Below are 20,777 nucleotides of genomic sequence, written 5' to 3'. Positions count from 1 at the left end.
GGTTACAAGTTGAGGACTACCTGTAGTACAAATGTTGTCTTATTAGCAATCTACATGGTCTTACACATGTAGCTGTTTATTTGACTCATTCTTTTGTGGACAAACTAGACTTGGTTCAATAGTTGTGTAAATTAGGGCTGATATTTAAAATACAAAAGCAAACAAGTGAAGGCAGATTCTTTGAAATCGTGTATTAATATATTGCATCCCAAGGAATGCTCCTGATTCAGTTTACTGTGGAAGCTTGGAGCACCAAGAATGATTTTAGCCACTCTATATAACCATGATATAATACATGCTCACGTGAGTGTACAAATACTCTGGTATGCCAAAACAAACAAGAAGAACAAGGCCTCTGGGATATCACAATCCAACACCCGTTTGCTATCAAACTTCCATCAGCAATTCAGCCCATTTACTTATTTCTATTGTAAGACTGACTGGAGTTGATTGTCCGCAGTGCTGATAAGCATTTCTCTTATGTCGTTGCTAGTGCTCCAAGCAGGCTACTGATTGCTAGATCATACTAACAAATTAATGCAGCCACTTCCTTGCAGAAACTCACCATTTGAACACACTCCATTAAAGGCAGGCGGACAGCCAGGTTCCCAGAGAGGGTCACCACACATCCAGGTGTTTCGGGTGTCGCTTCCAGAAGAGCAAGGACAGCCTCCACACCCATGCGGCTGGCCTGTAAAAAACCAAACCAATGAATGGTTCTTTTATAGGTATTAGAACACCTGGTGGTGGATAATTTTTAAGCATGCCAACAGTCCCCTATGAAGCCCATCTTAAAAATGATCAAATTAAGAAGACAGGGATATCAATTATTATCAGCACATAATCCAGTGGGTCCTTTAAAGGCTAGGAAACCTTCAAGATAACAAAGTATGATACTAGAGTTGACCAAGGGGTTGTCTATTTAATTATGTGGGTCCCCATCTGTTATGGCCCAGCAGGAGCTGTTGGAGCTGCCTACAGACTCCGATAGCGAGGGACCCTATGAGTCGGCTCTGGAAGATGTGGAGGACCCTGGACAGGGTTCAGACTCTGAGCAGGAACCAGAGAGGCTGGTTGACCACCAGGAGGTGCCTGAGGCATGGAGCAGCGGTGAAAGCCAAGGGAGTTTGTCCCTGATGTCAGGCCCTAGACCAGTGGTGAAGGCCCTGGAGCAGTGGGGAGGAGCTAAGGGAATTGGTCCCGGATGCCAGGCAAAGACGGGCAGATAAGCGCCGGCAGCAACTACGGAGATAGAGAAGATAATTGGGACCAGATGGTTGTGATTAGGCTCCTCCCAAGAGAGTATATAAGAAGAGACTTTGGGAGGAGACCTTTTGCAGGATACAACCGTTATACTAAAGCTGGAGAAGCTCTTGTGTGTATTTCTTATCTGTGGAAGTCTGGGTTGCTGCCAAAGCCTTGTCGGTGTGTTAATTTACTGTGAATAAATTGGCTAGCAGTAATCTTCTGTCGGCGTGGTTCACCGTACGGAGGGGGTGTCAGAACACCCATCTATATTAAATATCTCTTTGAAAGAACCTAGATTTGCTCAAGGCTCATATCTAGTAGGGAGATAACCCCAAATCTTCTAATACTATTCCAAGTATTGACCTATTTTGTAACTCATCCAATTTCTTGAAGCTCTCAGCCTTACCCAATTCTGGGGATTCACTCTAATTTCCTAGGTCATTGTATGAGACTCTATGTATGCATATTAGAGTCAAGTAAAGATGGAACAGATGGTTCTAACCCTAACCCTAATCCCAAATTGCAGCCAAACCCTCTACTTTGGGGTCTGCCTCTACTTCTCTCCCCTTTTGACTCCAAGGAGACTTTTTCATGAATGAGCCACTTATGGACCTCTTTAGACTGACCATTCTCGTGTTATGACTACAAAAATATGAATACGTTTGAAAGTATAATTTGCCTAAGAGAGTTTTTAATATTTCCATTTTCTTTACTTTTAAACTGAGCATATCTAACTTTTATAGGATAATTATCTAACTATAGAACTTGGAAAGACTCCCCATAGCTTCATTTCTCCAAAAGAAGACAATTTTCCTAATTTCACATACCAAAGGTAGTAGAAATTATTTCTTTATTCTGTTTTTAGGGATGGATTTTTCCCTTCTATTTTTCATTATTTTCATTATTAAAAATTATTTTTAATAATTATCATTAATAATTAGTATAATATAATTATAATTATTAATAATGGAGATTTTGCTTTTATGTTCAAAATTAAGCAAGGGAAGGAGGGAGAGAGGGGCTGGAAGGGAAAAAGGAAGGAAGGAAGGAAGGAAGGAGGAAGGAAGGAAGGAAGGAAGGAAGGAAGGAAGGAAGGAAGGAAGGAAGGAAGGAAGGATCTTTCCAACTGAATAGAAATAGCTGAATGGAAATTTAACCATAGCCCTTAGGTTATGACCTAAGTTCTAACATTTTTCAATTAATTTCTACCATGGCTCAAAATATAGAGCAAGGGGGAAAATCAAGTAATGCCACCTAAAACTGGGTTGGGGTAGATACTCTATTCTTCTCTGGATACTTAGAAACAAATTGGTTATATTCACTCACCAAAATCCGATCAAAAGCAGAGGGTGTGCCTCCTCGTTGCACATGCCCAAGAATGGTCACCCGTGTGTCAAACCCTAACCGCTTCACCACAAGCTGCAAAAGAATACCAAGGTGAACCCAAAGAAGAAGATGGATTAGGAGCTCAGAAACTGTGCAGATATCTTCCTTACATGAGCACTGAGTAGAAGATTTAAGCCTCGAAAAATGCTTCTTGCAAATTCAGTTCTAATTCTTCCACCATCAAATTTAAATGTCTGAGACTCTTCTCTGTCCATTAGGACCCCAGAACTGGACCTTTTTGGTTGCAACAATCTGGAACACCATCCCCTCTCTTCCACAAATCCAGTTACCCCAACTTTAATACCACTCTAGAAAGCCTTATGCACATGCCTGTTTACCCATGTGTGGGGATCAGGGAACTAAGGAGAACTCATGGGATGGTTGATAGGAATGTAACTGTTGTTTTTTATCAGCTATCTCCAGATCAAAGTTCTCTAAAATGGTCAATGTTGATCCCCAAGGGTTGATGGGCCATCCAAGGGGATTATTGTTTTTATTTATTTTCTATTAGTTAGAATAATATTTATTAAATTATTTGCATATAATAAACACTTGGGAGTCAAACAATCTGAAACTTTGTGAAGGAGTTAATGAGCTAAAAAAAATTGTGGGGGGTGTCTCTGCTCTATATGCACTATTACTTGTTGCTTTTTTACTTATTTTTAATTTTTTGCAATTTTCTCAGACTTGCTGAGTGGTGACATAAATAATGTTGCATAAAATAAGTAGTGGTGATTGAAATTATGATAAATAAATAAGCTATCCAAAATAATTTATATCCTTTTATAGAAGTTCTGATTCTCCGCATGGCTGTAGTCCACAAATTCAGTATAAAAGTTTGTTTTGGCAAGAGGTGCTGATAGCTTTCAAGTTTGTAAAAATTATGTACAATTTTTTTGTAATGAGCTTTTAATTAAATGTTTATTAACAAACCACAAAATAGAAAACAAATTGAGAATGATATGTTTAAAGCAGAGGAAAAGAGTCAAATATTTTCCAGGCAGATTTTAATGTCACTCACAAAAAAATAAAAAACAGGAGGAGTCAGCATGGAACAGCTGAAAATGAACCATGCTGCCTTAAAAAATAAGGGCAAATTGCACAATATTTTAATCATATCCTTTAAAGAATAACTAGTTGGTAAAATAAATTTCCATGAATGTCTAGTTAAGAAAGGAGAGAAAAGGCTCCTACATCAATACCTGTTAAACCAAATGTAGCATTGTTTAGTGTGTTTAGTGTTTAGTGTTTATTATAATTTATAGGCCGTCCTTTTCCCTGAGGGGACTCAGGGCGGCTTACAAAACACGGGGAGGGGGGTACAAAGACAAAAGACATAAGACAATACATAATATTAAAAATAAAGCACAACATTCATTCATCATTCGGGAGGGGACGAACTAAGATTTTTCATCCCCAGGCCTGACGGGATAGCCAGATCTTAAGGGCCGTGCGGAAGGCCTGGGCGGTGGTGAGGGTACGGATCTCCACGGGGAGATTGTTCCATAGCGTCGGAGCTGCAACTGAGAAGGCTCTCCTCCGAGTAGTCGCCAGTCGGCACTGACTGGCGGATGGAATTCGGAGGAGGCCTACCCTGTGCGATCTGATGGGACGCAGGGAGGTAATTGGCAGAAGGCAGTCTCTCAAATAGCCAGATCCACTACCATGGAGCGCTTTGTGAGTGGTAAGTAGGACCTTGAAGTGCACCCGGAGATCAACAGGTAGCCAGCGCAGCTACCTGTTGATCTTAAACATTTTAAAATGTTTAAAACATTTTAAGTAAGGCATAGTGACTTATTTAAGACAAAGAAAAGAGGAAGCTTATAGAACTGGGTATCCAATCTGTGTAGATGGCTATCACAGGCTGAATTTTCTAAGAGTTGGTAATTTCACTATTTGAATAAATACATATGACTATGAATCAAGGAGCAACTTGCTACTATAAAAATTGAGGCATTATCTGCCTTAATTTGTGTTTTTTTATCAACACTGTAGTAAAATAAAAGTTTATTTGTTCATTATCCATTATCTTTATATAATAAATTTACAAATCTCATTCAGAATGACTCATTCCACATTGATCACAATCTACTAAGATTCCCCATCAGACAGGGAAAAATGGAGATTCTCAGTCATCCAGGTCATGGTTGTCCTGAAGGTGCTTTTTCAAGAGGCAGGTAGACTTTCTTGTTTTTTTATGAAGACATTTCACTTCTCATCCAAGAAGCTTCTTCAGCTCTGACTGGATGGTGGGAGAATGGAAGGAGTTATACTCCTTGCACCCAGCTAGTCATTTGCATTTTTAGTGAGTTGTTGAGGCCACCTGGAGTTTGAGCTGTGTCCTCAAGGTCACCTGAGTGGTACAAATGGATGCGGAGCCTTCTTGGAACTATTGATAAGACTGTGTTGTAAACAGATGGTGTCTTCAAAGAAAAACCAGGAAGTCCAGTTGCATCTCGAAAAAGCACCTTTGGGACAAATGTGTTTTCTTGGGCTTCCAACAAAAACAGAAAAAACAGGCAGTTTTTTAGAAAGCTGGAACTCTTTTTTAATTGACTATCCCATGCCTGAAACTGAAATGGGATTAAGACCTCTAAGTTAAACCCCGAGTTTCAAATATTGTCCTGACTCCTGCGAGTCCCTTGATCTATGATCGATCGGTGATCAAACTGGTCAGTCATAGAGGAGATCAATCCTGACTGTTCTTTAGAAGGCCAGATCCTGAAGATGAAATTCAAGTACTTTGGCCACCAAATAAGAAGGAAGGATTCACTGGAGAAGAGCCTAATGCTGGGAATGATTGAGGGCAAAAGAAGAAGGGGACAACAGAGAATGAGATGGCTGGATGGAGTCACTGAAGCAATTGGTGTGCACTTAAATGGACTCCATGGGGTGGTAGAGGAAAAGAAGGCCTGGAGGAACGTTGTCCATGGGGTCATGATGGGTCAAACATGACTTCACAACTAACAACAACATCGATAAAAGCTCTACCAAATACTGCTTTGACCACACTGACACATAGGAACATTTCCAGCATAGCAGACACAGGGGAATCTATACTGAAACTCAAACTAAAGCATTTGCAGAACCAAGCTTTATCAATATTGCCAGAACACTCTGCACAGCAGATATGCATTATTTAGTGTAACACAGAAGCCAATAACAGGAAAGTGAATTTTCTACAGTAAAGATATTTTTTTAAAAAATCTACGTGTGATTTTCAAAAGCAATCTTGAATGTAACTATACTTAACTAAGACTGCATTTCAATTACAGGACACAATACAAAAAAAAAATCCCAATATTTATAAACAACTTACATGAGAAGTCACATATATATTCAGCAGAAGTCATGATGTACATCTATGTACTTACATCCTTAACTTGTTCAGAAGTGATAGGCTTGTTGAAGGAATCAATTGCTCCTTCGGACACAATTATTATGTTCAACCTTTTCTTTCGGGCACGGTTCTAAGGTGAAAGAAATTTAAGACAGATCAGTAAAGCTAACAAAGCTAGAATAAGCTGAATTCTGAACATAGCTAGGAAACTTTTCATCTACTACAGGGGTGTCAAACCCAATCTTATTGTGGGCTGTATCGTGACGTATTGGGGTGTTTTTTGCCTTTGTGAAGCCAGACTGGGTTTGGCCTGTGTGGACCATATCCAGCCCTCAGGCCACCAGTTTGACAGGCCTGGTCTACTACATGATACACAAATATTCAGAAAATTCATGTAAGACATCTAATGAAACTATGCCTGTTGTAGCCCAGCAGTGGTCAGCGGATCTGGCAGCAGATTCAGACAGTGAGGAGGTTGGGGAGGAACATGGGCCAGTCCTGGAGTCTGGGGAAGACTCTGATGAGGGCTCTGTGTCAGAGGCAGAAATAGGGCCAGGGCCATCTGACATTTATCAGCTGCCGTCAGACATCGATGGGGCAGAAGAACATCTGGAGCCTGTCCCCAGTGTGTGCATGCCAGGAGAAGGGAACAGCTAAGGAACAAGGGTCGACTCGGGAGTAAAGCTACAGGTGGAAGGTGAACGGCCCCTCCAATCAGGAATAAAGAGGAGCGAAAGGGAGTAGAGTTTGTAGGAGACAATTAGTTCAATTCATTAGAGTGAAGATCTGTTCCTGACTTCTTGCCAAGTATTGTCTGCTACAGAGTAGTGTTTGGAAGATATCAGCCTGGCAGTTCTCCAAGCCTAATAAAGGTCTGTAGTTGTGAAATCTCTTGAAAGACTATTGCTGGAGAGGAACTCCCTAAACTAAATAAAAGGAGTTTTATCAGGATGACATGACGGCTTTGTCCTATTGGGAAGCCTAGGTCAGAATAATACCCTATTGTTATTCTCCGCCCCCCACCCCAGCTGCCAATGTTACTGAATGTATCTACTTCAACTTCACACATTGTACATGTAGTAGGTCTTTCAGTTCCAGAATTTTTAGTCAGAATGACTAAAAAAAGGAACTACATTTGTTACCGATCAGGAAGCGTACTAGATTGCGGAAAGCTTATATATACATTTGACCACAACCATTTCCACCCTGGACAAAAATGGGTCTCTGCTCAGGAGTATAAATACTCAGTAGGATAAAGTGAACCAAAAGGTCTCAAGCATTTTTGTTTCAGGAACCTTTTCAAATCAGCTGACAAACATATGAATGCTGCAGAGGATGCTGGAACATGCTGTAAGGTAAGGATGAGGAACCATCCTTCCTTTAGACCAAGGTTAGGAAATGATAGCCCCAATGGTGGGTTGCTAACTGGTTTACTACCAGTTTGCTCGTGCTCACGCGCATGTGCAGAAACATCTGGGCAGGTGGGTGAAGCCTACCTCTGCCACCACTACCAGTTCGGCCAAACCGGGCCAAACCAGCACCAACCCATCTTTGGATGGCCCTTATATGACTTGTGGACATCAACTCCCAGAATTCCTGAACCAGTCTGACTGAGGAATTCTGGGAGTTGAAGTCCACAAGTCATAAAAGGGCCCTCGTTCCCCACCACTGGTCTAGAAATTGTTGGAATTCAAGGCCCATGCAGACCGAGGCTGGACATTCTGGGAGCTGTAGCAAACCATGCTTCTCCAAATCCATTCTTAGTCACAATTCCTGAAGGTTGTTGAGAGTTCTTATTGTCTCATGCTGAAGTTGAGCATGAGATTTAAGGTAGACAACTCTCCTGAGATGACAAGTTAAAAGAGAACAGCCCAATATCTCCAAGAAATAAATTCTGCCACTAAAATGAACTTTTGACTCCTTATTCTGCAGGGAAAGATGTCAACAAGCCCAGTACACTATAGGTTTAGTGACATTTTTGTGCATATGTGCCGTTTGAGCAAACCTACTCCTGCTTTCAACATTAACTTAACCAAACTGTTTTGCAAGCTTGCCGAGAGCCATTAAGGAAATGGCCACATGGATATTTTCTTAGTGAAAAATAAATGTATTGTACCATGGGGCTACCTTCACTACAGTGCTCCATTTTTAGAAGAAGAAGGGGGAAAAAAACACCAGAAAAATAATCCAAGAACGCCAAAAAAGGAGATCTTCACATGTCATCTTTACCATTTTGGCACAATTGTCTTTTGGAGACTGGAAATTTGGGCTATTCTTGTACAATTTTCACCAGGGAGCTAATAATCTTCTAAGGAAGCCCAAGGCATTATATAAACCAAAGCTGAAAAGGGATTACCTCAGAAAGCCTGCCACACATGTGATCTTCCCATCCTTCCTCAGGTGGATATTCAGGGATAAATACATAGTCTGCACCACAGGCTAAAGCGCTAACAAGTGCCAGATACCTATGGCAAAGAAGGAAATTACCAATCAGTATCTGAAGTGTACACCACAACAATGCTTTACTAAAAGTGGTTTATCTTGGAGATACGTACCCACAGTGCCTTCCCATCACTTCCAGGACGAAGGTTCTCTGATGGCTACAGAAATCACAAGATAAATCAACAAACAAAACAAACAGTGAGATACTATTCAAACATAGAAATTGTGGGTTTAGCATTAAGTGGATGACTCCAGTGCTTATTTTTTGTTTGTTTGTTTATTTTTTTTATTCTTTTTCATCTTCCTTCAGATGATCTTTCCTTAATTCATAATCTAGCTGCCAGCAAAGTATATACAGGTAGCACTTGACTTACGACCACAATTGAGTGCCAAATTTATGTTGTTAAGTGAGACATTGGTTAAGTGAGTCTTGCCTCATTTTATTACCTTTCTTGCCACCATTGTTAATTGAATCATTACAGTTGTTCAGTTGTTAGTGTGGTTGTTAAGTGAATCTGGCTTCCCCATTGACTTTTCTTAAGAGGTCGCAAAAGCTGATCACATGCCACTGGGACATTGCAACCGTCATAGTGCCAAGTGTCTGAATTTTGATTACATGGCCATGGGGATACTGTGGTCGTAAGTGTGAAAGTGGTCATAAGTCACTTTATTCAGCGCCGTTGTAACATTGAACAGTCACTAAATGAACTGCTGTAAATCAAGGATTACTTGCATTGCAACATTTTATTTAGAAATACCCAGGTTTTTTTCCCTCTCATTTCTCCATAATTATGGAGTTTAAAGAAAATACATCATTTACAAATTATCCTTCACATTTGCTACTACCCTCTTTCCCCGAAAATAAGACCAGGTCTTATATTAATTTTTTGCTCCAAAAGATGCATTAGGGTTTATTTTCTGTAGCAATGTTGGGTTTCTATTGGTTCGGACCAGTTTGGCCAAACCAGTAGTGGTCTGGCAGCCTGGGTCACTGGAACCAGCAGTGACCCAGGCCTGCCATGCCCCCGAACCAGTTCTCCTATGGCGGCACCATTCTCCGCGTGCACAGAATAATTTTCATTGAAGAAATTTAATTGTCTAATTCAGTTAGACAAAAAGGGATAGTTGCCTTTAAAATTCCTTTCGAAGAAGGCAGCATGGAAGGCATATTAAAGTCTTGGTCTTATATTAAAGTCATGGTAAAATTCTCAGGGGATGTTTATGATTAATTAGCTGATAACCCGGCATTGCCTGGGTATTTATTTATGTTAATCCTGTGTTAGACAGGAAAAGGAATGAATTATATCTATAGTGTTAAGTCAAAGTAATGCTGGAATACACACACACACACACACACACACACACACACAAACATACACACACACTCATGAACCAAAATTTTCTTAACCATGGAAAATGGTTAACAGGCTGAAGGCTGTTCACACCTAACTACATACTATGGTTTATAAACCAAAATGAATTGATTCCTACAAGTTGTTATACTAAATCGGAAAATTATATTTTGGCTTAGTGCAATCTACGAATACAACTTTTATGTATAACTTGTCTGTGGCAAGTTAAGTTTTGATGGCCACTGAAGGCAGGAAAAGACTCAAAGCCATAGTTTCACAGTTTTCTAAAGTATGAAGCAGGAATATTATTTTCAGGAACAAGTCCATCTTGACATTGAAATTACGGTATTTTTCGGAGTATAAGATGCACCGATGGAAAAGACACACCAATATTTTGAAGAAATAAGTAAGAAAAAAAGTTTTTGTCCTCCCTGGCCCCCCAGGAGCACTCTGCAGGCTTCAGCAGGGCTGGGGAAAGGCAAAAAGGGGGGCATTTTTGACTCCCTCCAGCTCTGATGAAGCCTGCAGAATGCTTCTGGGGGCTGAGGGGAGGCAAAAATACCTAATTTTCCTCCCATTTTTCGTAAAAATGTGATGCAGAGGTGGGGCTTCAGGAGGCCAAAAATGGCTGCATTTGGTGTATAAGACACACCAACATTTCCACCCTATTTTAAGGGGGAAAAGGTGCATCTTATACTCTGAAAAATACATTCGTTCTTCTCTTAGCCATAAAATATAACACAGACAATGTGATATATGATTATTATTACCTCCCTACCTTGGAATTTTAGCAGAAGATTGATGAGGTTTGGGTGTATTTCAATGTAATTCTTAAAACTGTGGACATTTAGCTTTTACTTAAATTTTCTATAGGTCATCCCAAACTTTCTGACATTTTTTTTAGTGAATCAAATACCTTTGAGCAGTAGTCATGATGGCATCCACCACTTCAATGATTCTATGTAGGGCAGAATCTGTGCCTATGGTCATGTCTGTCCCACAGAAATCATTGTCAATGGAACCAACCATTCCCACAATGTTGAGGGAAGCATAGCTCTTCATAGCATCTTCTTCAATCTCACCTGATCAAAAAGAAAAGACAAAAAGACAAAGAAAGAAAAAGAAGTAATAATACGTCCAGAAATACCCAAGAAACATCCCTTCCCTTTCAGCCTTATTAGGACGATCTTACAGTCTCAAGGTATACATAAATATCACTTTAGTATTGCATAATGGTATAAAGACATGATATGAAAAGAGTTAAGTAAATTAGAACTTTCATTAAGAATATAAACTACATGCTGTGCATAGTAATTTCCTTTTGGCTGTTTTAGGAAGGATGAAAAAAAATAGACTGGACGCCATGAATATTAACCTCATTAGGTACTTTCTGTAATGTCTGAGAAGCCGTATTTCCCACCCACCCCCCCCCACACACATGGGTGTGGAAAATTTCAGGTAGCAGATTTGAATAAGACCTCTCTTCGACTATGGACAACTGAGGGTAAAATTCAGCAGGTCCTGATAGGTTCTGGAGAATTGGTAGCAGAAATTTTGAGTACTTTGACGAACCTGCAAATACTACCTCTGGGTGGTCCCAGAGTGGGGTGTGAATTGAGATTTTGCAATATTCTTCCTCCAAAAATGAGAAGAGAATAGAGATTTTGCAGTATCCATCCCCTGGAGTGGGGTGGGGATGGAGATTTCACAATATCTTTCCACTGGAGTGGGGAGGGAATGGGGATTTTGCAGTATCCTTACCCTGGAGTGGGGAGGGAATGGGGATTTTGCAGTATCCTTGCCCTGGAGGGGGGTAGGAATGCAGATTTTGCAGGATCCTTGCCCTGCCTTGTCCACCAAGCCAACCCACAGAACCAGTAATAAAAAAAATGAATTTCACCACTGTGGACAACCATTGCCTATTAGGAGGAGGAGGAGGAGGAGGAGGAGGAGGAGGAGGAGGAGGAGGAGGAGGAGGAGGAGGAGGAGGAGGAGGAGGAGGAGGAGGAGGAGAACGACGACGACAAGGACAAGGAGAATTGGTGTAGATGGACCAATGGACTGACTGTATGAAAGATGCTTTCATATGGATTCACATCCATAAGGATAAGTTTTTATGCTGTGATGGTCAGTAAAAAGCCATTTTAGACTTACCGGTAGGACTCTGCACATTTTACCCTATTATTCAAGTTTAAATGAAAGTAGTTAAGCTTTTACCAAGAATGGCCCAGATGGTGGATCTGAGCCACTTCTACATGCCCCCTCTCCCTTGCAATGTTAACCAAGAAATGGAAAATCATGGATATTTCTCACGGTTCCATTCACAAGGAAATATTTTTATGAAGTCTATAGGTGACAACAAGTTCTTTCAGTTCTGAATGCCAGCTTCACCAAAAGGAGCACAGTTTTCAAAGAGGAAAAATACTCCTGTAAGCTGAAGATCTGAAGGACAAGAGAGCGTGTGCAATCAGTAGTGTAAAGCTGGTTCAGAATTCATCTTCATAGTCATTTTTCTTACCACAAATAGAGGGCGTTTTCAGAACTGCCATTTTCATAACTGACAGGCAAACAGGAAGCTTAGCAAAGAGAGAGAGAGAGAGAGAGAGAAAAGGAAAGAAAAACTTTCTGTCAACTTTACTTTCCCTTTTCACGGGGTGAGATCTTGCACATGCCTTGTTTGGAACTCAACTACTGCAATAGATTTCTTGGTGTGGGATATCACAGCTTACAGAAATAAGAAATAAAATGGGAAAATACGAAAGGGAAAAAAAGTCCCTAGCATCTGGACAATATCAAGCTTTGAGACATTTTGCTGGCTGTGAATGTTAGATATGTTTGTGATGGTTCCAGTATCAGAGTTCAGCTTCCTCATTTCTTAACATTCATCCTAAAAATAGAAGTCAGCTAAAAATAACAAGAAATGTAGCATGTACGTGGCGTGCTCTCCATCCTTCTCCAAACTGAAGAGTTCTGACACTCATGAGGCCCAGCAAATCTTCCAAAGGATAACAGTGCCACCCCTAATTCATCTTCTTGGGCTATTTATATTTTTCCCTGTTCTCCTAGCAAGTGATTATTTTCTCTCAAGAAAAAGGAATTCGTTCATAAAATATATGAAACGAAAAGGGTCCTTTAGGTCCACCTACCTATATCAGTGAAGCAATCTAAATTAATCTGTCTTTGTGCAGCTTCAATTTGTTATTGGTATAAAATGAGGGCATCTGTAACAGGAAACTTAATAGTCATCCAGATCTCACATGGGAACAAAAGAGCACCAAAAAAAAAGGGGGGGGGAAGTGAAGGATAAATGGAACAGGTGCACTGACTTTATTTGCCTAACAAATGAAGGGTGGAGGAGATCCGTTCAGCCAAAGACTTCACAGATAAGATGTTAGGGATGAACTACATGAAATAAAGCGGTTGACACAAGTAATCAGAAGGACAAGAAGAATGGAACAGAGGGGAATTAGAAACCAATGACAACAGAAGCCAAGGGAGAAGAAGACCACAACAAATGAGAAAAACATGGACCGGTGAAGGATAGAGAAGGTGTATTTGTGCAATGTTGGGTGTGATCAGACTTGGCAATCGACTGAAAAGCAATAATGGGGTAAGGGAGAGTGAAAAGGGGGAGAGAGAACAAAGTCAAAGCTCTGTATCTATTCGCCAGGGTGAGTGATAGATTGCTTATCAGTGGATGAAGAAAATATTGCAGGGAGATACATGAAAAACGTAAATAAAAGAAATTTGAAGTGACTGTGAAGTTCCTAAGTAGCAATATCAGAAAAGCAAATAATAGGAACTGAGTAAATAAAAGTGGCCATGTGACGAGCACAATACACAGTATTTTACCACAATGTTGGGAACTTGTTTTCTTGCTTCATTTGCAAGGTGTGCTTCATTATCAATGAGTCTATTCATTCATAAAAGCAAACAAAAGCAAGACATCAAGACAATGCTGGCAGAGTTCACTGCATATGCCTTCTGTCAGGCAATTCAGGGACAAATAGCATGCTGTTCTGACATTTGAAGGACCTATGTCTGTGGTTCCTACTGGAGTTACGGTTTATAAACTACATACATTAATTTAATGAACATTTAAAAGCACAGAATCCCTCTGTGAGGGAGATGGGAAGTTCTAAAATATGATAGAGACAAACAGACAGACAGACAGATGACAATGACAGATAGCTAGATAGCTAGATAGCTAGATACAGACAGACAGACAGACAGACAGATAGATAGGTGCAGATAGAGACAGACAGACAGACAGACAAACAGACAGACAGAGCAACCACTAATTATTTCCAGTGCAATTGAAATGCTACAAAGCATTTCAGCACATGCATGGAGGGTGAGAGGAAAAATTAATAGGACGTATAATTAAAGACCAGAATGAACTCATAATGTTGCAGACAAGGAACTATGTAGAGAAATGAGGTTAGTAAGATAGCTGAAACTCAGAACTAATAAAACTGATAAAAATACCCAAGCAGGAGATAATCTCTGGAAATGTGGTTGTGGCCTGTAAACTAAACAACTAAAAGACCAAAAGAAAATTGATGTAATAAAAATTACCAACACTATAAAACACATAAGGGTGCATATGAATCACATCTCCAACCACCAAGGATGGCACCTACTTAGGATATCTGAGCTTGTTCTAATCTACACTAACTAGATATTGCAGCTGCCATTAGTTTAAATTGCTTTTTGTCACAACTTGGGTTGAAAATGTGGAGTTTAGAAACAATTGCTTACATTCTCATGATTGGACAATGCCAGCACTTTGGGAAATGAAGTAATAGTACGGAAAATACAGGTAGTCTTTTAATTGCAACCATAAAGGAACCATCACAATCATGACTCATGATGGCTACAGAGCCAATCTGATTTCACAATCTTTTTTTGTAGTGATGGTTAAGCAATGGATGCAAGGGTTGCTAAGCAGACCAATGGCTTGTTATAGGTGTGGTTTTGCCAAAAACCTAAAGTAAATGCCAGTTTTCAGGAAAGCCACCATAAAATGGGGTCAGGACACAGCAAATGGCTGCAGCCCAGTTGCCAAGCAACTAGTCATATGATCAGGGGGTGGGGCATGAGACCATCAGAATTTCAAATCCAGGTCGTAAGTGCCTCCTCCCCAGGTAAGTCCGTTATAATCCCAAACAGTTGCTAAACAACTAGTTGTAAGTTGAGCCATACCTAGTTCTTGTGGCATGCAATGGTGATTCAGTGCTTTGACAGCAAGCAGATAACTTACCATTTCTTGCCAACTCCTCTAACAGGCCACTCCACTCTTCCCGAAAGATATTAGCGCCGGTTAAGCTGCCATCTCCCCCAATCACACAAAGGTTTGTGATTCCACGCTTCACTAGATTGCAGGCCGCTTTCAAGCGACCTTCGCGAGTCCGGAAAGCTTTACAGCGAGCACTGCCAATAACAGTCCCCCCCTAAAAAAACAGAAGGAAAAGTTCAACTGAGAAAAAATTGATCTCATTTCAATGGCCATAAATCATCCATAAGCAATATTCAGGGCCCATTGGAATAGGGGGGGAAAATCCCTTTATGTTAGTAATGATAGACAAAGGTAAAGGTTCCCCTCGCACATATGTGCTAGTCATTCCTGACTCTAGGGGGCGGTACTAATCTCTGCTGCAAAGCCGAAGAGCCAGCGCTGTCCAAAGACGTCTCCATGGTCATGTAGCTGACATGACTGAACCCTGAAGATTCATGGAATGCTGTTACCTTCCCACCAAAAGTGGTTCCTATTTTTTCTATTTGCATTTTTACATGCTTTCGAACTGCTAGGTTGACAGAAGCTGGGACAAGTAACAGGAGCTCACTCCGTTACGTGGCAATAGGGATTCGCACTGCCGAACTGCTAACCTTTCTGATCGACAAGTTCACCGTCTTAGCCACTGAGCCACTGTCTCCCTTGATTGCTAATGATAGGCAAATAATAAAAGTTGCTTACAACTTTTGTGTGACAGCCTTTCACAACTAGCTTCCTTTCTCCAAAGATGCAGAAATTACAACTCTTACAAATGCCAGGCATGGCACTCATCTTAATCTATATCACATGTATCTTACAAAGCTACATGGTATTCCTATTTTCAAAAATGAAAATATCTGCCGCTTCCACTTTCCCAACTTTGTTGAATTTATTGTTCTCTTCCTCCACACCCTGAGAATGCCCTGTAGATGTGTAAACACAGTAAGATTATAATAGGAGGCAGGAGGAAATTTGGGTGCTGGCCAAATCTTGTGAAACAGAGAATCTGTGTTGTGTATGATTGCAATATTCCATTTCCTTTTATCAAATGCTTAAACACAGGTATTGTGCTGTTACCTATCCATAGAGGCAAAATAAAATTTCTTTGCACTGTTGGAAGACCGGAGGGACAAATCATCATGGAGAAAAGCCGAGAGCCGAGGTGGCGCAGTGGTTAGGGTGCAGTATTTCAGCTGACTGTTATCTGCAGTTCGGCGGTTCAAATCTGACTGGCTCAAGGTTGACTCAGCCTTCCAACCTTCCGAGGTGGGTGAAATGAGGACCCAGACTGTGGGGGCAATATGCTGACTCTGTAAACCGCTTAGAGAGGGCTGAAAGCCCTGTGAAGTGGTATATAAGTCTAACTGCTATAGAAAAACTATCCATGTGGTTCGGGGTGGGTTCCAGTAGGCACTACTGCTGGTTTTTCACTGGTGTGTTGCGTGCGCACTTGATGCGCACTGCATGCGCAGTGCAATAAAATTGTTCTGCACCTGTGCAGAAGTGAAAAACAAGATGGCAGCACTTAAGGCTCCACCCAGAGGACCAGTTTGGGTGCGTGGCAGGCCTTGGTCGCTACCGGTTCCAGTGACCCAGGCCACCAAACCACTACTGGTATGGCCAAACTGGTCCAAATTGATAGGAACCCACCACTGATGTGGTCACTAAGAGTCAACACCAATTTGATGGTCTTAATTACTTGAACACTATTCCAGCACAAAATTGTTATGTAAGTTGAAAATGTTGCCGCTTCTCATGATGTCGTACTGATTCCTCAGCAGGTAGAAAAGGACCATGGAACTGATGCTGAAGAGCAGCATCCTTAACCCAACAGCAATTCATAAAGAACTCCCAGCATAACAAAGTTTTGTAAAAGGTCTGATAATCAGACAAATGAAAAGCAGAATGAAAACACACCAGACTCTATACTTGTTGTATAGCTTCTGTTGCAAGGGCACTGGAAAAATTGGAGAGCAACAGAAAACAATAGTGTCAGAAAGCCTTAATGTCTATGATCATAGTTGTTTTAAAGGTGCGTTTCCAAAAGGTAACTGGACTGGTTTATTGGAGGAGGAGGGGGGAGGAAAAGCCGGAGGAGGAGAAGGGGAGGAGGAAAAGGGGGAGGAGGAGGAGGAGGGAGAGGAGGAGAAGGGAAAGGAGAAGTAGGAGTGGGTGGAGGGGAGAAGGGGGAGGAGGAGGAGGAGGTGGTGGAGGAGGGGAGAAGGTTAAGGGGGGAGGAGGGGAGGAAGGAGAAGGAGATGGGGGAAGAAGGGTAAGCGGGAGAAGGAGGAAGAGGAAAAGGGGAAGAAGGAGGAGGGAAGAGGAGAAGGAGAAGCGGGAGGAGGAGAAGGAGGAAGAGGAGAAGGGGAAAGAGAAAGATGAGGGGAGGGGAGGGGGAGGAAGAGAAGGGTAATGGGGAGGAGAAGAAGGAGGAAGAGGAGAAGGAGAGGAGGGGAGGAAGGAGGAGAAGGGTAAGGGAGAGGAGGAGGAAAAGGGGAAGGAAAAGAAGGAGGGGGAGGAGAGTAAGGGGAAGGAGGAGGAAGAGGAGGAGAAGAGGAAGGAGAAGGAGGAGGGGAAGAAGGGGAAGGAGAAGAGGAGGGAAGGGGGAGGAAGGGGTTAAGAGGAAGAGAAGGAGGAGGAAGAGGAGGAGGAGGGGAAGGAGAAGGAGAGGGGAGTAAGGAGGAGGAGAAGGGTAAGGGGGAGGAAGAGGAGGAGGAAGAGGAGGAAAAGGGGAAGGAGAAGGAGGGGAGGGGAGGAGGGGAAGGGGAAGGAGGAGGGGGGGAGAAGAGGAAGGAGGAGGAAGGGAGGGGAGTAAGAAGAAGGGGAGGAGGGTTAGGGGGAGGAGGAGGGGAGGAAGGAGAAGGAGGAGAAGGGGAGGAGGGTTAGGGGAGGAGGAGGAGGAGGGGAAGGAGAAGGAGGAGGAGAAGGAGGGGGAGATGTATTTTTGAAGCTTCCTGAATGGGAAGTGAAACGTCTTCTCCTTCTACCTCAAGGAAAAAACAGTCCAGTTGCCTTTTGAAAAACACCTTTGAATCAATAAGTGTTCTTGATCATTCAAATATGTACATTATTTGAGCTCTAGCTTCAGTCTTTTACTGATGATTTAGTACAGTGATAGTTAACCTTTTCGGCACCATGTGCCAAAACTAGAGTGTGCAGGCATGCACTGTAGTGCCAGAACCTGAAAGAGAGTAGCTGGTCAGTGCGTATGCACTGGGTTCTGTTGTATGCATGTACACCAGCCAGATCCTCTCTTTCAGGTTCCAGCATGCAAATGCCAGCTGGTCTTGGCATGAAGACCAGCTGTTCAGCATGCAGGAAAGAAGCTGGAAGGGCAGCTGGCAACGGCGCACATGCCCACAGAGGGCTCTATGTGCCATCTCTGGCACACATGCCTTAGGTTCACCATCACGGATTTAATATATTATCAGGTAAACATCTGTATTAACATTCCCCTTAATTTGGTACCTACCACTTGGAGGATACTTGAAACACTCTCCCATGTAACTTCAGCAATATTTTCACCCCCATCAACCATACCTTGGTATCCCTGTAGGGCAAAAAAAAAGTAACAGTTTATATGAGAGAGAGGGAGGGAAGGAAGGAAGGAGAAAGAGGGAGAGAATATATAACACATATTTGGAGATGTTATTTTTTCAGATAATGAAATTTTAAGCTAACACACTAAAAATACAAGCAAGTACATTAACAGGAAAAATCTCAGGAAACTGGTGAATTTCCCTTGTTGCAAAATCACTGCGATTTCGGTTTATTTAGATTAAGGTCAGATACATATAGAGTTTTGATGCCATCTTTGACTCATCTTGAAAAACACTAAGCAGGAGCAGACTGCTATTGCTTTGATGAATTTGACATCAGAAGGAACCCCACGGCTATAGGTTAAATGTCTTGGGAAGAGGAAGATGTGATTCATTTCTGAATCATTACCCAAAAATCTACATGGACCGATCCATTGCTGTCTGCAGGGTGAAGCCTGACATTTTTGGTTTCCTTTTATTAAAAAAGCTAACATAAACAGTGCAGAAGTTGATAAAATCTTCAGTGTTAATATTGAAGTCCCGGTCACTGAAGCTATTAATTTAACTGTACAACTGCAGCTTATTAGAAGAGCTTTTATCCCGTTACTAGGAGACAAAATGCCAACATTAAGATTATATCCAGGGCTCTCAGTAGTAAAGGCAGGCCGCTACATGCTCTGTTACATAAAATATTTGAAACGTGTTGGTGTGTGCGTGCATGTTTCCACTTCACCAAAATTTTAAATTAAATGTCAACTATCTACCAATATTGATTGAACCTCATGTAAACCAGGAAATGTTGCAATGAGTTTCCCATTTTAGCGGTATGCCTATAACTACTAAGCAGGAATTCATAAAACTCAACAGAGAAAGATGGAATAGAGGAAGATTAGGTCAAGTGTAATAATGGAGGAAAAAGGGTACGACTTATTATTGAACCTGTATTTGCAAATCAGACAGCCAGCATGTATCCCTTACCTATTCTGGGTAACCCAAGGCTGCCTAATTTCAGGGCAAGATAGACGGATAATCTCCATTCCCACCACACTCCAGGGAAAGGATACTGCAAAATCCCCATTCCCTCCCCACTCTGGGGCCAGCCAGAGGTAGTATTTGCCGGTTCTCTGAACTACTCAAAATTTCCACTACCAATTCTCCAGAACCTGTCAGAACCTGCTGAATTTCACCCCTGGATCCCATCCTATCCCACCGTCATTGTACTCAAGATTTAGATGGTGGAAGGGGGAATCAATTGTCCTTTGTTGAAAAGCTTCCATAATACAATAACAATATGTCCAATTATGTCCCAGTATGTAAAACTGATTCTCCGTGGCAGCAAAAATCATGCATTACATGGCACAATATCTCTTATTCATTTTTTTCCAGTTTACAAAATAGTCCAGGTAAGTCAAAATCACTAGAGCCTGTTCCTCAAATGGCATTGGCTTTTTTGATCTCTACCTTATATTTTGAAATGAAAGAAAGGATATTTTAACATCTGCACTTATCTGTTAGTCCTTCATTTTCAGCTCCTTTCCCCAAAAGCTATAGCATTAAAACCTCTTTAGCATTTAATAAAGTACAGGTTGACTTACAACCATTTCTTAAGTGACCATTTAGAGTTACAACAGAACTGAAAAAAGTGACTTATGACTGTTTGTCACTCTTAGTGACTGTTGCAATATTCCCATGTCACATGATTAAAAATTTGGCTTTTGACAACTGGCTCATATTTACGACAGTTGTCCTGGAGTCATGTGGTCACCTTTTGCGAGCTTCTGACAAGCAAACTCAATTGGGGGGGGGGGCAGATTCACTTAACAACCATGGTTGCTATCTTAAAAATTACAGTGATTCACTTACCAACTGTGGCAAGAAATAAAATGGGGGCAAAACTCACTTAATAACTGTTTCACTTAGCAACGTAAATTTTGGGCTTAACTGTGGTTCTAAGCCGAGGACTGCTTGATGCATATAGTTTTTACAGCATAGGTTTAACTGTTTTATTGGACTTTCCTTGCCAAATCACTTATTTTCATATCATGAAATGGTTTTTTAAAACTATAAATAAATCAACATTCCTTACTTTCCCTGGGGAAAAGAGGCAAGGGAAATATGGGATCTATCCAGAAGAAAGACAGATACATTATATTGCCAAAAGTATTCGCTCACCCATCCAAATAATCAGAATCAGG

At 41.3% G+C, this 20,777-nt stretch overlaps 1 protein-coding gene across 3 annotated transcripts in view; it reads right to left on the bottom strand.

Annotated features, from left to right (window-relative positions):
• Nucleotides 1-20,777, bottom strand: part of PFKP (phosphofructokinase, platelet) — an 87,650-nt gene that overhangs the window by 38,480 nt on the left and 28,393 nt on the right. For all 3 annotated transcript variants that reach the window (XM_032237747.1, XM_032237745.1, XM_032237746.1), the window contains exons 3-10: nucleotides 18,516-18,593; nucleotides 15,032-15,221; nucleotides 10,685-10,850; nucleotides 8,530-8,574; nucleotides 8,331-8,439; nucleotides 6,009-6,104; nucleotides 2,575-2,667; nucleotides 566-691 (exon numbers count right to left, since the gene is read on the bottom strand). In XM_032237747.1, the coding sequence (XP_032093638.1) occupies nucleotides 566-691; nucleotides 2,575-2,667; nucleotides 6,009-6,104; nucleotides 8,331-8,439; nucleotides 8,530-8,574; nucleotides 10,685-10,850; nucleotides 15,032-15,221; nucleotides 18,516-18,593 (903 nt within the window). The remainder of the gene's footprint in view (nucleotides 1-565; nucleotides 692-2,574; nucleotides 2,668-6,008; nucleotides 6,105-8,330; nucleotides 8,440-8,529; nucleotides 8,575-10,684; nucleotides 10,851-15,031; nucleotides 15,222-18,515; nucleotides 18,594-20,777) is intronic.

The sequence above is a fragment of the Thamnophis elegans genome, chromosome Z, assembly GCF_009769535.1.
Source record: "Thamnophis elegans isolate rThaEle1 chromosome Z, rThaEle1.pri, whole genome shotgun sequence".
Lineage (NCBI taxonomy): Eukaryota > Metazoa > Chordata > Lepidosauria > Squamata > Colubridae > Thamnophis > Thamnophis elegans.
The sequence above is the reverse complement of the archived record's forward strand: the minus strand, read 5'-3'. Positions and strand labels throughout refer to the sequence as shown.